General features: G+C 52.2%; 1 protein-coding gene across 8 annotated transcripts in view; it reads left to right on the forward strand.

The window, feature by feature from the left end:
- PTCH1 (patched 1) overlaps positions 1 to 16,982 on the forward strand; it is a 74,787-nt gene that overhangs the window by 1,154 nt on the left and 56,651 nt on the right. For 2 of the 8 annotated variants that reach the window (XM_023185245.3, XM_023185247.3), the window contains exons 1-2: positions 6,992 to 8,091; positions 9,646 to 9,838. In XM_023185245.3, coding sequence (XP_023041013.2) covers positions 7,891 to 8,091; positions 9,646 to 9,838 — 394 coding nt within the window. In that variant the 5' untranslated portion in view covers positions 6,992 to 7,890. Of the gene's footprint in view, positions 1 to 6,991; positions 8,092 to 8,190; positions 8,292 to 8,807; positions 9,001 to 9,029; positions 9,293 to 9,645; positions 9,839 to 16,982 lie in introns of those variants that run through there. The other 6 variants (XM_023185249.2, XM_023185246.2, XM_023185250.2 and 3 more) reach the window with 5 other exon arrangements.

The following is a 16,982-nucleotide window of genomic DNA, read 5'->3' on the forward strand; positions in this document are numbered from 1 at the left end:
TGGGCGCGGGGGCGCGGGTCCCGCGCCTCCACGCTCGCTCGCACGCCCGGGCCCCCGCCCCCGAGGCCAGCCCCGCGGGGCGGGGAGGGGGGGCTGGCCGCGGCGGGCCCCGGCCGAGGAACGGCTCCGAGGGGAAGTCTCACGGAGGGGGTCGCCGGGGCCCCCATTTTCACGCCTGAAAGGGTCGCCACCTTGGCTTCCGCTCTTCAGCCTGGTGGTGGCTACTGACTCGCCAGCGGAGGCAGAGCGGGTGATGGAGGGGCTCGTGCGGAGAGTGACAGCGCCGAGGGGAGGGGGCTCGAGGCGCGCGCGCGGAAGCCGCTGCCGCCCGCTCGCGGGAGCAGCCGCAGGGAAGGGCGCACGCTCGCGCCCCGCAGACACGCTCTCGAGCCGGCACGCACGCCTAGGGGACCGGGACACCCGGGCTGGAAGAGACGCACCTTACCCACCTCCCCTCCCATGCTGCGGGAAAAGGGCCAGAGGGGCTTTTGGAGTTCTGGAAGGGGCGGTGGGTAGGAGAGGTGATGTGTGTGACTCTTGTGCCCACCGATTCCGGCGCTCGGGTGCCTGCCACCCTTACAGAGGTGGGCGACCAGCCCAGTGCTGAGAGTGCAGAGTGCGGCCTCAGGGGAGCCCCAGGGGCGGGCAGGACCGATTCGCACCTTACAGACCTGGGTCCAGCGCTGAACCCCAAGAGCCCCAGAGACTGTGCCTCTGGGTGACATGCGCTGTGTCTCCACGTATTTACTAGGTTCATGTTTAAAATGATGCTAGCGTGTGGATGAGCACACTCTCATGGAAACTGATCTGTTTCCATCACCTAAGAAGAACTCTATGGGTGGGTGGCTGTGGAAGACACCCACAGACCTGTTTTCCTGCACCTGGGAGAGAAGACCGTCTTCCTCCCTTCTTAGCCTTTCTTCCTCCCTGGGGAGGAGAAACACAAAAGAACTAGACATCAATAATAAAAAGCCACAATGGGTGGCTCTAAATATTTGATAATTGGATCACTAAGGTCTTGAACTACCACAATAGTCCTTTTTCAGCATTCTGTGTGTGTTCATTTCTTTTAGGTTTTTATTTATTTCTGTGTTTACTGGCCACAGTAGTTCAGCATGCAATTAATCGCCTTCACAAAGAAAGACAATGCTTTATGGTGTCATCCTTTCTTATTGCAACTTAAAATTTCTGGGTGGTACTCAGGATAAATTGTTGCCTCAGGTGCATGGAGTGCCCAAGTTGTAAAACAAGGGGCTTTCAATTGTGAGTCTGTGTGTGTTCCAGTTGTCACCCAGCTTCCTTCCACAAGGCTATAAAATGCCTTTAAGTCCATGATCTGTTTCAATTAAAATGTTGAATCAAGGTAGACATCAATAGGCCCCGCCATTCTCAATTTGGGGTATTAGCTTCATTTCAAACTCACTGTGAGAGGTGTATCTAATTTCTGGTTATAAAGTAGTCATAATCTGACAAGCTATTTGAACAAAACTTAGAACCATTTGGAATTATTTTGTGAAAAGAAAAAGGCTGTTTTACAAATTATCTTCAACTTTCTACAGATAGATAAACTGATGAGGTTAATCAATGTGGATTAAAATATGTCTCCCGTTTTCATCCTCATTCCTCTCTCTCTCTTTCTCTCTCTCTCACACACACACCTTTTATTTTCTCCAGCCTCTGCCACAGTGTATAATGCCCTATTGAGACGTGTAGGCGTGATGTGTAAACCGGATTAGCAGTATGAAAGAAAGACACACAATAAGCTGGAATTGTTTTACTTCCCTTTCATTTCTCATGCCTATATTTCTAATAAATTTGTTGCTCCAGCAGTGGGTCAAAGGGATCATGTTGCTCAGCTTCTTTTTCATGCAGGACCCAATGGCAGAGATCACTGAAATGAATGGTGTGCCTCCTAGCAAACGCAAAGCTTGATAGAGATATATTAGACAGGGAGATAGAGGCGAGGCGAGGGAAGGATGCAAAACATGTTCAAAGTCTGGGTGTTTCAGGAATACATCTCTATCCATTAGAGGAAAGCAATGTGGGTAAGAATATATTTGGAGAAAGGGGGATCAATGCAGGGGTCAATGCTCTGTTTTCTTTCAAGTTCATAGTAGGCTCTGAACATTCAGCAGTTGGTGACATGCTTAGCAAGAGAATACCAATAGCTTTTGGCAATACATAAAGTCTAATTCCCCTTTCAAGCTAGTATTTAAACCTGGAGTAATCAATGTGGAGATTTCTGGGACCTTCTCAGGACACTCCCCTCTGCCGCTTTCCCCACCCCCAGCTCACTGTAAGCTCAAAAAATGCCAGTGCTCCCGGGTTTGTGCTGTAGACCCTCATTTACTCCTTTGTGGAGTTAGGAGCAGCTTCCCATTAAAGGAGATCAGGGGTAATTAGCAGCATTATTTTGACAAGTTGGCTAGAGCTGTTCCCTTTCCTCCAGCCTGGGGAGGGGGGTAAATAAGGGGAGGAAACAGAAGGTGGAAGGGAGTAGGGGAGGGGAGTCAAGCCCAGTAGTTTTACATTTTGTAGCTGCTGAATCTACCCCCACCCTGCCCCCGGCTTCCCTGAAACCTTTTAGACTCATTTTCTACCATCACCTTTTAAGAATATATAAAAGCTGCCAATGAGAAAATAATAAGGCATTCTTAGGGAGCCAAGAAAATGTGGTGGATGGTGGTACATTGGCTTGAGTTGAGTCGACTCAACTCTTATTCAAGGTACCTGCTTGGAACTTCTGAAGCCCTGCCTTGACCATCACTCACCTCCTGTATCCTGGGCTCCCTATGCAGTAAAAGAATATTGCATCAAATCCCCAATGCTTCTGTCCATCCCAGCCTCTCAACAAGAATACCGAAGGACTTAAAATCATGTTTGCAATTCCTTGTATTTCTGGAAGAGAGTATTAAACTCAGTAGGCAAAATTATAAATGGCCCCAGGGTCAAATTACTGGAATACATTTATACTCTGCAAGTTAGCCAAATTACATTGGATTTTAAAGACTCATTTGGTTTGATCTGAGAAACCAGTGAAAAGTTAAAATCTCACTGTGGTTTTTCATAACTCCACCAAGTCTGCCTCCTACAATTGCTTACCATTGGAACATCCCAGCACAAAGGGCAGATGTTTTATTTCATTGTCATCATTTGGATAATCTGATGTCACTTTTCAAATGTGTGTGGCGTGGCCATGGATATTTGTAGTATTGGAACAGAGAAGTGGGGAGATGTGAGGGAATCCAGAGAGCTTAAGGCATCTGCTTTGAAAACTACACACTCCAATGAAAAGTCTTGGATCATGACTGGGAGACCAAAATGACAATTTATGCATTGAGATGAACTTTACCTGGAAAGGGGAGATGGAACACTCAGCTCTTGCTTCATAGAGGCTGGCAACTCCTGCTGGCTGATAAGGCCCTAAGTTCTCACTTATTTGGTAACTGTCACAAGGGGTGCCAGGAGGCAGAAGGGCCATTTAAAGGGACTGTCTTCCCAGAGGACACCTTAGCAGGTCTGGCTGCCCCAGTCAGCCTCATCTCAGGTCTGTGGAATCCTTGTGGGTTAGTTGAAGTTAACAAACCCGGTGTGGCACAGCAGTCCCCCGCACAGGGCATGCATATTAAAGCCAACAATGCTTACAAATGTAAATAAGGGCAGATTGATTAGGAACAACATTATTGCTGGGAATGTCGCACTCGCATGCATCAGCAATGAGGCAAATTGGGGGCAGCCTCAGCCCTGACCACCCAAGTCGAGCAGGCTTTTACACTGGCTCCTCTTCCCTTTCTTAAAACGTTACAGAAACAAGGCCAATTAGATCCTCAAAGTAATTCATCTCTGAGTATGAAAAAAGCAGACCACAGGGGAAGCGGCGGGTGGGGGGGGGGGAGATTAAGATAGCGCTCGTTAGAGCCGAGGCTCCGGAGTGCGCGTCCTGGAACCCACGGGGAGAATTTACAGGCGGGACCATTGTCTGAGATGCTGAAAAGTTAACCCATCAAACAGCAGGCGAGTGGGCTCGGGGCACTGAAAGCTCCGGGGATCAATGTTCAAAACGTTTAGGAATTAAGTCAAACTAAGGGATATGGGCCTGAGTGGAAGAGGCTTTGCCACTGAAATGCCGTGCATGTGGCAGCCGCGGGAACCAGAGGACATGCAGCCGCGTGCGGAGAGTGAGGCGGATCCATTACGGGCACACTGCTTACCATTTCCTTCCAGAACTCCTTCATCCAAGCAGCCATACCGAAATCCCTCTAGTAAAAGATTGAGACGAAACACTAATAGTTTTGGGCCAAAACGTGGTGGAAAAGTTTGAAAAGACAAACATAGCAACGAGTCTATGGCTACATGATTCCTTGCCCTCCAGCAAGCTTGAAATATAAAAAGGCTGACATGCAAAACTAGGGGTACTACCCCCCTCCCCCAGTTGTTAAAAAGCAATTTCCAGAAGCAAGCACACAATGGTTCGACTTGAAGTGTCTGCATAACCGTTCAGTGAGAAAAGCTAGAATAGTAAACTTCTTTTCCTGTTTTGTGCTATTTATCAAACCTAATAAACATCAGGATCGTACTCAAAGATGAAACTGGAAATGTGTGGAGCCGTCTGCGCTCTTTATCAACGCAGTGTCACTTTCGTCGCACGCTGCCCGCCTGCCTTCCGAGTTTCCGCAGCCCTTCCCTGAGCCACTCACAGAATCACGTGCTCCTTAAGCGGTCTGAGTTTTGAATTTCCGCGCTGGCCCGGTGCTCAGGTCCCCCTCCGGATCCCGCGAACGCCCCCAAATACCTCCACCCCGTCTCCTTCTCTTCCTCGGTACATCACGCCCTGCCCCCGGTACCGCACACGGTTTGCGGGTTAGGGGGTCGGGGGCACGGCCTCCCCCAGAAGCCGAGGAGGAGAGGCTGGAGGGAAGGTGGCCAGGCTGGTGGGGGAGGGAGCGGGGCGAGGGAGGAAGGAGAAGGCGCAGGCCGAGGGAAGGAAGCGGGGAGGGGAAACCGCCGGGGAGGAAGGAAGGGGGCGGGGAGAGCCGGCGGACTGGCCCCCTGCGGGAGCCGCATGGACCGCCCCGGTGGCCGGCGCGCACCGCCGCAGCCCCTAGCGCGCCCGGGCCGACAGCGCGGGGCCGCTGAATGGGCAGGGACTCGTGAGCGCGACCATTGGCCGGCCGCGGGGAGGCGGCGCGGGCATTGGGCAGCGTAAGGGGGCCGGTCCGCCTTCAGGAATGTACTACGGCGCGTCCGGCACGTCCGTCCGCGCCGGCTGGGCGCGCGCCTCGCCTGGGCTCCCGGGAGGCCGCGTTGGAGGCCCGGAGCCCGCCCGGCGCACCCGCCTCTCTACCTGCTCTGCCCTGGCCGCGCGGGCGCGGGGAGTCCCGGAGCCGGGCGCGCGCACCCGGGCACACGTGCGCGCGCGCACAAGGCCTCCCGGCGCGGGGTCACGTGGCCACCGGAGCTCCGCCTTCTCCCTGCTCCTCCCCCTTTCCCTCCATCTGGGTTTCTTTCTTTCCTTTGCTTTCCTTTCTTTCTTCTTTTTTTTTCAATGAACACACACCGTGTGCATCTTAAAGCCACACCGCCCCATTTCACGACTTCACTAGGCTTCTTGCTACTGCGGGTCCTTCTGCAGTTCAACCCCGTTTTTTTTAAAAAAGAAAGTGAAGCAAGAAAGCGGGGTCTCCTATCCCAGGGAGGAACGTAGTAACTTGCAAACGTAAGAAAAACACATTCCACTTTGCGAAAACAAAATTTTTAAAAATAAAAAGCCTAGTTGTGTAGACGTGTCTGACTCCAGGATCCACCTCAAAGGGTCGCGTGTTTTCCTCCTCCGCGGGAAGCGAATCCCCGGGATGTCTTGGTGACACTGGACGCGGTGTCGGGACAAACCCTCGCGATCCGCGCACAGTTTGTTTTGAATGAATCCAACATCGGGGCATTTATAATCTTCTACGTCATACTATTATTAAATATAACATGCATACCGGGTTTTGTAAAAAACTTGCTGTATAAACATCTGGTTAATAAAAAGGGGGGTACAAATGAACCCAAAATAATCAGGAAAACTTTCTCAAGGAAGCAATTACGTTTCTCTGAGTTGTAAAAAAGGATTCTGTTGTTTCTCTTTTACTTATGTCACATTCGAGATTCAAATAAAAACGCCTCTGCCTCTACAAGACTGCTTCGGTGTCTGGATTCCACGTTTATAGAACACTGACTCCTTCAAACCAAGACTGTACTGTCGATTTTTTTTTTTTTTTAAGTTGGGGGAGAAAGCGGCGGGGGGAGGGCAGACGGATTTGAAGAAAGGGTGGCTTTTCCCAGCGTCTTTGCTTTCCTCTTTAACTTTCCATTCTGTTTATCTTAATGCGAGGCGTTGTTCCCTGCAAGAGCCTAAGTCTTCCCTTTAGTTATAAAAGAAAAGAGAGGAGGAAAAAAAAATCTGGCACACACTGGCGCACTATCCAGCACGCTGTCATTATTGGTGCAGGCCTGGGAATGCGAGCCGGACCTCCCAGTATTTGCTGCAGCTTGAGGCCAAGGTGCCTCTGAAAGGCTTTTCTTTGAGGAATTTCAGAAATTGTTTAAGCGCTTAAAAAAATATTACATTTCCCCCCGTGTCTACCGCGAGGCAAATGTTCGTGTGTGCGCGCGCGCGCGTGTGTGCGCGCAAAGGGCATCCCACAAAAAAGAAGACATTGTTGAAAAGAAAAGGAATAAGAGAGAAAGGAGGGGGAGCATTCCTTAATGGAAGTATTGCATGCGAGAAGGTTGGCGCTCTCAGAGGCTGCCCCGAAGCCGGGGATGCACACACTGGGTTGCCTACCTGGGTGGTCTCTCTACTTTGGTGAGCTGTTGCTAAGCAGCTAATAATAGTCATGTTTGCTGAGTAATTTCTGCCCTCCGCGAGCCAATCGCGTCGCAGAAACCCAAGCCATCTGACAGCCCCGGGGGCGGGAGCTCCAGCCTTTTTCTCTTTCGCTCGCTCTCTCCCCCTCCACCCCCTCCCCTCCTCCTCTTCTTTCTCCAAATGGAGAGAGTTCTTTTTTTTCTTCTTCCATCTCATCTATTGAATCAAGGAGCTGCTGCGGCCGCTGCCCGCTGCACACACACAGAGCGGAGTCCCCAGGTCCCGGGAGCGAGAGAGGCGCGCTGCACGGGGACAGAATGGTCCAGCGGGTTGCCGAGGAGCACAAGAAAGCAGAGTCCGGGACCGAGCAGCCACCGCGAACCCAGCAGCCAGAGCCCGAGCAGCAGCTCCTGGATCCGCCACCGCCAGCAGCAGCCACCGCGGGAGCAGCGGCAGCGGCGGCTGCCCCGGCCCGGCAGCGCTGAGACCCGCCGGGCACCCTCGGACCCCGCGGCGGCGGCGGCTCTGCGCTTGCCCTCCGCGGCCGCTCGGGCGACCCGGGAGGCGCCGAGAGAGCCAGCGCGGCCGGCGGGAGCGGCGGGGATTCGCTGGCTCTTCCTGCAGTGAAGGGGTCGCGGCGCGGGGCGGGGGGCGGGTAGGGGGTGTTGGGGACCGCAAGGAGTGCCGCGGAAGCGCCCGAAGGACAGGCTCGCTCGGCGCGCCGGCTCTCGCCCTCCCGCGAACTGGATGTGGGCAGCGGCGGCCGCAGAGACCTCGGGACCCCCGCGCAATGTGGCAATGGAAGGCGCAGGGTCTGACTCCCCGGCAGCGGCCGCGGCCGCAGCGGCAGCAGCGCCCGCCGTGTGAGCAGCAGCAGCGGCTGGTCTGTCAACCGGAGCCCGAGCCCGAGCAGCCTGCGGCCAGCAGCGTCCTCGCGAGCCGAGCGCCCAGGCGCGCCAGGAGCCCGCAGCAGCGGCAGCAGTGCGCCGGGCCGCCCGGGAAGCCTCCGTCCCGGCGGCGGCGGCGGCGGCGGCGGCAACATGGCCTCGGCTGGTAACGTCGCCGAGCCCCAGGACCGCGGCGGCGGCGGCAGCGGCTGCATCGGTGCCCCGGGCCGGCCGGCTGGAGGTGGGAGGCGCAGACGGACGGGGGGGCTGCGCCGTGCTGCCGCGCCGGACCGGGACTATCTGCACCGGCCCAGCTACTGCGACGCCGCCTTCGCTCTGGAGCAGATTTCCAAGGTGCATTTCAGACTCTCTCCTCTCCTCCCACTTTCTCTTCCCTCCTCTAACTCTTTGGGATCGCCCCCGCCACACACACACACACACACACACACTCACACCTCTCCAGGAAAAGCAGCAGACAAGTGGGGATTGAAAAATTCAAACCCTCCCTCTGGTCCTGGGAGGAAAGGGCTGTCTCAGGTCCGCAGGGGGTGGAGGTGTGTGCTTGTGTGTGTGTGTGTGTGTGTGTGTACACACGCCCTCCCCGGCGTGCCTTTTCCGGAGCACTGGAAAGCCGTCCACGGCGGACCACCTCAAGGGCGGCCGTGGTACTGCCCTGCCCCGTGCCCCCTGCCCTGGAACTCCCTCCTCCTGCGCCCCTGCTCCTATTTGCAGCCTAAACCCCAGTAATGCTGCCACATTTCTTAACATCTTGGAGGGGGAGGCGGAGTGGAGAGAGGCGGAGAGAGGAGGGGGGAGGGAGCCGAAATAAAGGTGGTTTCCTTTTTTGGCAGCCGGTTTTGCTTTTGTTGAGCATGAAATCTCTGCTCCCTTAAAAAATTATTCTCGGAAAAAGACATTCCCCGTGTTTTCCAGGTTTTGAGCCGCCTCTCCTCAGGGCCTGGTAGGGGGAGGGAAAGTTGTAAACAAATTGCCACCTTAAATTCGCGGTGCGAGTCTGCGGAGCGGCCGGGTTCATTGTGTTTACGAGGCTCGCTGAAATGTGTGGAATCCGGGGAAGGCGAGCACCCAGACGGGGGCCCGCCGGGGCCGCGGCCAGCGCCGGGGAAGCGCCGCGCCGGGGAGCAGCCTGCGCCGGCCTGGGCCCTTCCCTGTGCACTCGGCTGTTTTTTACGTTTAACCAGAAAGGAAGGGAGAGGAGGGAAAGATCCATGTGGCCGCCCTCTTCCGATCACAAATATTGTCGTAAGTTGCAGATGGCTGCCCCACTTCCTAATTCAGCTCACACAGCCTCTTCCAACGCTATGGAAAAGCGTCGGGAGTGAACTCCGGCGGCCGCGCTCACCACGTGGATCCCCACTTACTACCACTCTAGGCGGGGGTCCAGTTGGGGGAACCCGCAATATGTTGTTCCAAAGCGCGCTCGCCCCTAGCGCCGGTCCCCGAGGGTGATGGACTGAACAGGACTGGTTTGCTGGCTCCTGAACCTTGGGTTCCATCGCTGGGATTACGCAGCCCCTCCCTTCTCAGGTCTGGGGTGAATATTGCCTGTGTCTAGTGGTTCCTCTCTACCTCGGCTTCCTTTTCTCCTGGATTGCAGCCCCAGTGCCCCAAGTCGTACTCAGGGATCCCGCGGGTGGGGGCGCCCTGATGTCCCCGAGGTGCAGCTCCCACGCTGCGGCCCGGTTTTGATTTATGACCGAGCCCGCCCCCCCACCCCCATGACGCTCAGGTCCGCCGGGGCTGCAGCCTCGAGGGCGAGTCCGTGTGCCGCGGCCACCCGCGCCCCCACGGCTGTTGGGGGCTCACCGGGCGGGTGCGCGCGAGCGGGCGTGGGCGCGCGGGCCGCGACTCCCCGGCGCTCACTCCTCCCTTCTGCTTCGTCCCCAGGGGAAGGCTACTGGCCGGAAAGCGCCGCTGTGGCTGAGAGCGAAGTTTCAGAGACTCTTATTTAAACTGGGTTGTTACATTCAAAAAAACTGCGGCAAGTTCTTGGTTGTGGGCCTCCTCATATTTGGGGCCTTCGCGGTGGGATTAAAGGCAGCGAACCTCGAGACCAACGTGGAGGAGCTGTGGGTGGAAGGTAAGAGCGCCCGCCGCGGCGCCCGCGCCCCCGGCCCGGTCCCTCCTCGCGGTTGATAGAGATATTCGCCAGCGCACACCTAGAGCCCGGCTGCGGCCGGCGAAACCCCCTGCCCGCACCCGGGGGATTGTTGATTGTTTGGGCGCCTGGCCGGGAGCCAGGCCCGCCCGACAAAGGCCGCGCTGTAATCTACTCGGGGCGCTGAGCCGGCCGAGGTGTGGTGGGAGAGAGCGGCGGGGGCGGGCCGGGGGCGCGGGGCCCCTCCGGGACGGACCACTCCGCGCGCCGGGGGCTCCGGGGCCCGCTGCCGCCGCCGCCGCCCGCCTAGGCCGCGCCCCGAGACGCGCCCCGGGGCTGGCCTCTCCCGGCCGGGCTCCCCGGCCCGGCTTCCTTCTCCTCCCCACCCCCACCCACCGCGTCCAAAGAGAAAGGAGTCGGGGGGAGCCAGAGGCCACCCCTCCGGCTGGCTGGAGTGTGCGCGCCCCCGGCGGCCGCGGCCGGCGCGCTGGGGAGGGCCGGGGGCGGGCGCAGCGCGGGCCTGCGGAGGCGGCGGCGTGTGTGGTCCTGTTTTTGGACAGCTTTCAACTCTGAGGGAAAAAAACATTTGTCTCAAGGTACAAAAAAAGCGGGGTGGGGGTGGAAGGAGTGGAAAAAAAAATAGTAAGGCACAGACTGGAACGCATGTTTGCAAAGTAGATTAATGTTTCCTCGCGGGTGGGGGCTTTTGACATGGAATTATTCCGGGAGAAGGCTGCATTTTGCAGGCAAAGGAAAGAAATGTTTTAAGAACGCGAGGTTGAAGGGACCTCTTGGAGGGGTTCTACCAGTCTTTTATCCACAGTCCTCAGTTTTAGAGTTCTTGGGACCTTTCTTAGCAAAGCAGTTGCAGATTTAAAATAGATGTGTATTTTTTCGAAGGCAAACATTTTTACATTATTTTGGTGACACAGGTTTCAGTTTTTTCCCCCGCTGGTTGTTTCTTATTTATCTTTTTGGCAAATTCCAAATCCTGCTATTTGGAATCATTTTAACCCTAAACACTACTTGGGGCATCCCTTACCTTACAAGAGGGTGGTAGGGGAGAGTTGAGGTGACTGTGTAAATATTTCAAACCAAAATGCCTGGAGCATTCCCCCGGACAGCATGTGGAAGCTGAGGAGTTATGCGCCTAATCGCTTCAGTGATCCCTTTCAGGATGCTGTTGGAGACGAACCCTGGAGAATATATCCTTAATCTCTCCTTGTTTGTGAAGATTCAGCTTGCGGAGTTTTGCAAGCCTGTGGTGGAGTTGGAGTATTTAATTGAGAAGTGACAATTAAAATAATAGTCTACATAATTAAGACAAAACATTCCTGCCTTAAGTAGTTTGGTAATTAATACAAAAGCGTTCTTTGGATTGAATCCATGGAGTAATTTATCTCAGTTCAGCGATTCAGTATCACTGGTAGATAAAAGAAGGGTTTTATCGAGCAGCTATTATGCTCCTAGCAACAAGTTTCCTGAGCACCTATGATGTCCCTAGCACTGTGTTAAGCACTATAGGAGACTCAAGTGTGTGCGACACTGCACAATTTAAAACTATTAGAATTCGATGCATTTGGACTACATTTGGGTTCACAGTTGAAATGGGCTGTGAAAGTTACAAGACGGTGGTAGGGGAGCTTCCATGGAAGTGATGAGGCAGACTCGGGGGTGGGGGAGAGAATTGGAGACGGTGGGGGAAGGAGGGCATTTTAGGCATGGGCGTGACGCACCAGCAGGGGCCCCAGCTGAGGAGTTTGGAATGGTGTGATTGGCTAGACTGTAGGGGCACTGCCATAGATTCTGGGACAGAATAGGGCCTGAGAACAGGGAGGGCCGGCTCATCCACCACTTTCCACCACTTGATCCAACCTGTATTTGTTGCCATCAGATGAGGATGACAAAACGTGATTTTGTGTTCTTAGCAAGTTTTCAGTGGACCTTTAACACGTTGAAGGAGAGAGAATGTGATTTATTTTCTTAACATTGCATATTTCTGGAAATAACTTGCTTTCTGCATAACACGACCCGTTTCAAGTCCTGGAAGGAGATGCAGTGTGCCTCCTAGCAGTTTTATGGGAGCTGCCAGTTGTATAGTGAGAGGGAGTGGAGTTTTTCTTTTTCAGTGGACTGGATGAGGACACTTCTGAGGGGCACACTCACTTTGCTTACTTTTGCCAGTTCCAGCATGGCTGACTGGTTCTTGGGCCAAATGTTATTGACTCAGTACTAATACTGTCACTTGTTGAGCAACTGCTGTGTACCAGGCATTTGTTATATATTGTCACATGCCTTGCAACTCAATAAAATCGCTGCTGTTATTACTTTATTTGTTTCTCTAACATGATAGTGGATGTAATGTCTTTATGATGAGGATTGTCCCGTTTTACAGATGGGAAGCTATGGGTTGCTGTGTGTCTCCGGGTCTGTTTTGCCTACTGATGACATAAGTCACTTGTTCTCCTGTTGCCCTGTCCTTGATCTCTCATTCATTCATTCATTCATTCATTCATTCTGTGCTAGATTCTCTCTCCCCCTAAAGAAGAAGCGAGTTTCGTAAATGCAGATAAACCCGACTAGATAGGTGACTATACGACAGTAGCCATTTAGATTTAATTTCGTTTCAAAGCAGAAGTAACTGTGTAGAGATCTTGTTTGTGACACAGTGAGCTGAGTGTTCACGTCAGCAGTAAGTAGTGTGAGCATTTGCATTCAGGAGTGAGAAATCTGCTGTCCTAGACCTCAGTAGATGTCCGTGAATTGAATTGAGTAGCAGCTCCAAATTTAAGTTCATTTTGTGCATCTGTCTCATAGATAAATTCCTCATGGCGATCAGTAAAGAAATCTGTTAGATGGTGCTTTGTTAAGAGGTACGTTGTTCTGAAAGTTCTAGACGTGAATTTTTATATGAACTGGGCAAGAACAGAGTGCTTGCTACACAAACGAAATGGATAGAGGTAGCATATTGCCCTAGTTAGAAAGCAACAGAAGAGAGTAAAGTATGAGATTTTAAGGGGAGAGGGATGCTGAGGGATAGTTTGGAAGAACCTCTTTCTCCTGCAATTTAAAATCACAGGAGCGTGTGTGTGTATGCACATTGTCTTATTCTGCATATTCTCCTATCTGCCAAAGTCATGTTAATGTTATCTTTTTAATACAGCCAGCAAATTAAAGGGATCCACTCAAAAGGCTGTATCTTCAAATTGACTTGCATGCTTTGTTTAACATGCTGGGGAAATGTGGCTTTATAAAGAGTTAGACTACATCAGCCACAATGTGCAGACTAATATATGCTAGATGAGGAAGAGTCCGTATGCGTGCGCGCGTGTGTGCATGTGTAGGCATTGGTGATAAGAATTACTGTATTCTGTTGTTTAAATGTCCATATAATGCTTGCCTTTTAAGAAACTGTCAATTACATGTTAAGATACCAGCTTGAATTTTAGAGTTATAGTGTTTGCAAATCAAAATTGTCAAATCAGTTTCACATATATTGTGGAGTAGTGAGGTTTGATAGAGAATATGTTGACTAATGTAGTGGACATCTGCTATTGCAGAAACACGACCATGGCAGCAAGGTGGGGGAGAAACTAATTGTCATTGCATAAAAATAGAAGCGTTCATTCTGCACATGTCCTCAGTACCACCACTGGTTAGCACCACCATTGCAGAAAGCTCTCCAGAGAGATGTTGGTGAAAAGCCATAGTCTCTGCCCTCAGGGAAACTCCATCCAAACATTCAGCAGGCACATGGACTGGTGTGTGGGTGGTTAACATGAAGGACAGCAGTGCCAAAATGGCAGGAAAATCGGGGACATCTTCCAGGATGGCCTCAAGGGTGGAGGCCTGAGCCAGGCACAGGGGCTGGAGGGGAGAGGGTAGGGTGCTTTCCAGGCAGAAGGAACAGCATGGGCAAAGGCTCAGAGAACAGGAATGTGGTCTCTTGGAGGGCAGCCATTGCCTCCCTTTGTGGGGTGGTTGAGATTGGGTGGGAGCCTGGAAGCTGGACTGGTCCCTCAGGGCTGTTTCACAGAAGTCTCCCTGCTTGGGCTGGGGGGTTCAGCGCTTCCTGCGAGCCATCCCTGTCTCATGAGTGTGCTCACATGTTGGCCTCTAGTGTTTTCCCTGGAGCCCTGAGTGCTTCACCTGGATCTCACCCTTCTGGGCACAGACTGATGTTATTTTTAATCTTGCCTATTTCTTTGTCGGTATTTCCTTTTTGTTGAGCAGTTTTAGCCCATCTCCCTCAGTATCTATTTCTTTTCGTATCAACTCCCTCACTCCAGGCCTCCCTCAGACACAAGTTTCTTGTCAAGCTTCTCCAGCGATAGAACATTCATTTATCTCTCTGAGCTTTTTGTTTTTTCTAAAAGTTTGCCCAGCTCCTGGCCTCCTTTTCTGCAGAGGGCAACAGCCTTGAAATGAATCCATATTGCCTTGGTGTTTGGATGTTAACGTTGCTGCAGGCCAGCGTCAAGCGGGGAGGAGGCAGGTTGTGACTTTGACTTTTTTTTTTTAAAGGAAAATAGAAGAAATTGTTTTTTTAAATACTGCATGATATGTGTAAGTGCTTCCAAGTTTGTACCTTGCTAGTGTTAACTCTTCCAGTGTTCTTGAACTCAGGCAATCAGTTATAGGAGATGACTGAGTTTCACCACTCCTTCAATTTGGAGCAAGGTCCCTCAGCCTCAGGACTATTGACGTTGGGGCTGGATCATCCTCTGTCGTCAGGGGCTGTTCTGTGCACTATAAGATGTTTAACAGCATCCTGGCCTCTACCCACTAGATGCCAGTAGCACCCTCCCAGTTGTGACCACCAGTGTTTCCAGTCATTGCCAGATGTCACTGGGGGAGAGGGTGTACCAAATCATCTCAGTTGAGACCCACTGGTTTAGATGCTAAAAAGATTTTGACTGGAAGAACCATGCTGTGCAGATGGAAGACGTTTATGGTGATGCAGTTGTGGCTACAATACATTGCAGAGATGTAAGAGTATTCGTCTCTTCTTTAAGATAACCCCCCCATCCCAATCCTGTATTTACTGACCCAGATAACTGTTTTTCTTAGAATGACATTAAACATCAAAGAAAAACACCATGACAGATCGAAAGAGGAAAGAGGCCGTGGAGGAAAGAAATGCTTTATATTTGGGTACCTTTTGGTGGGGGATATCTAAATGTGCAGAAAGGCTGGTTCCACCTCAACCCCCGTAGCCTGAAGGTTTTTAGCACCTCCAGAGAGATGTTGGTGAAAAGCCACAGTGTCTGCCCTCAGGGGAACTCCATCCAAACATTCAGCAGGCACATGGACTGGTGTGTGGGTGCTTTAATAGAAGCTTTAATGGAAGACACCACTGCCCTTGTGCATATTGAAATAACAGCTCCTTCCGAAGCCTGGCTAGCGTGTGAACTCTTTGGTGGTGTCATCCTCCTCCAGCTGTTTCTGTCACAAACCACTCCCCCTTGTCCCCCCAGGAGCCCTTATGGAGCAGAACCAAGGGACAGCAAGGGACCAAGCGTCCCAGCCAGAAGGGCAGCATGGACTCTGCTGTCACTGCCCTTCCACAGTGAGCACCTGGTTTCTTTTCTCTGGGGCTGCCATTTTGGAGGCATTTCACAAGGGACAGGAAGAAAAATGCAGCTCCTTTCTGCTCCCTGGACCCTGCCCCGCCATACCTGGTTTGAAAGGAAAAATATGCTTAGATAGGTATTTATTAGTTTGCACTAGTGCATATGTACATTTAGGTGGAAGAAGTTGTGGGGTCTCTTTGATATTTGGAGAAAAACAATTGGAAATGTGAAGTTACCAATGATTGTTTAGAAAAGAACAAATAGTCCTCAGGTGTCTTCTACACAGGGCAGCTGACCCTGCAAATCCTCCCGGTGTCTTTGCTACCTGCCATTCTTGACCCTTCAACACGTTGAGGGGACAGGTTGGGTAATGGGGTGTTTCAGACACATCAGATGCCGCCCGGAGGTTCCAGAAGATGACAGCTTCCAGATGTATGAACAGCCTGATCCGTGTGTTTAGATTATGCGCCACAGCTGATGCCGAGATGAATGCTGGCTGGACAAGCCACGGGAGATTCGTCTGGTTTCCACAATGCCATGTTTATGTTTCATTTGGGTTTCTCCTTCAAAGCTGACCTGCCTGTGACCCCAGGCTCTGTCCACTCGGGGCAAGCTGAAACTCGTCTGCCCTGCTCTCCTGCTTGTATTGGGGTAGGGGAGAGTCACAATGGGGCAGAGAAAGGGGGCGCCCTGTGGCCGCCTCCCGCCTCACCATGCTAGCTGTCTGCCCCGATTTAGCCCCGATGAGTGTTCAGTTCTACTCGGGGATGTGTTTCACTGTAAAAGGTTTTTTGGCTTTTAAAACAAATATGGAAATATAAAATAACTGTAAAGGGGACCAGATTTCATAGAAGCCACTTTGCATAAATGTAGTATTTTAATTTCTGGCACTCTTTTGACACTATTTAGGGGGAGAAAACGTTGAGGGAATTCCAGCTGTGTCAGACACCCCCACACAATAACCATAGCCGTGTTGTCCTATTATAATACTATTAATGTTTTCTGTGCCCCTCACTGGCTCCCAGAACCTCTGCTGCCTCCTCCCCTTCCCCCCTTCCCTCCTGCCCCTTCTCCCACCCACCCACCCACTCTAAGCTGCCCACGTCATTTCCTTCCAAGTGGATCTCTGCAGTTACTAGTGTGAACTCTGAAATGGTTGTAAGTCTGGCTAATCACACACTAAGAGGAGGGAATGAGAACATTTATTATTTCAAGCCAGCTGCGGGAGATACTAGATACAGAGCTGCCATTTGCATCCTTGGCATTCTTATTTTGGTTAGGGTTGGTTCCAAGACCACACTCTTTGATGGGCCCTTGGCAGAAGATGTGATTCCCCTGTTGAAGAATCATGACTTTTTTTAATGGACTGCTGAGGCAACTTTAAAATCCATTGACAAGTTTCTTCAACCCATACCACACCGCCAGAGAGAGTGGGAAATAAGTCTTGGTCCCCTGCTTGTATTGCTGACCGTGGCGCATGGACAGTGGAAGAACCGGGTTCCGTAGCATTTCTGAGACGGTGAGTGGAGCACAAACATGGCTTTCCCTCCCAG

The sequence above is a fragment of the Piliocolobus tephrosceles genome, chromosome 14 (assembly GCF_002776525.5).
Source record: "Piliocolobus tephrosceles isolate RC106 chromosome 14, ASM277652v3, whole genome shotgun sequence".
In the NCBI taxonomy this organism is placed as follows: Eukaryota; Metazoa; Chordata; class Mammalia; order Primates; family Cercopithecidae; genus Piliocolobus; species Piliocolobus tephrosceles.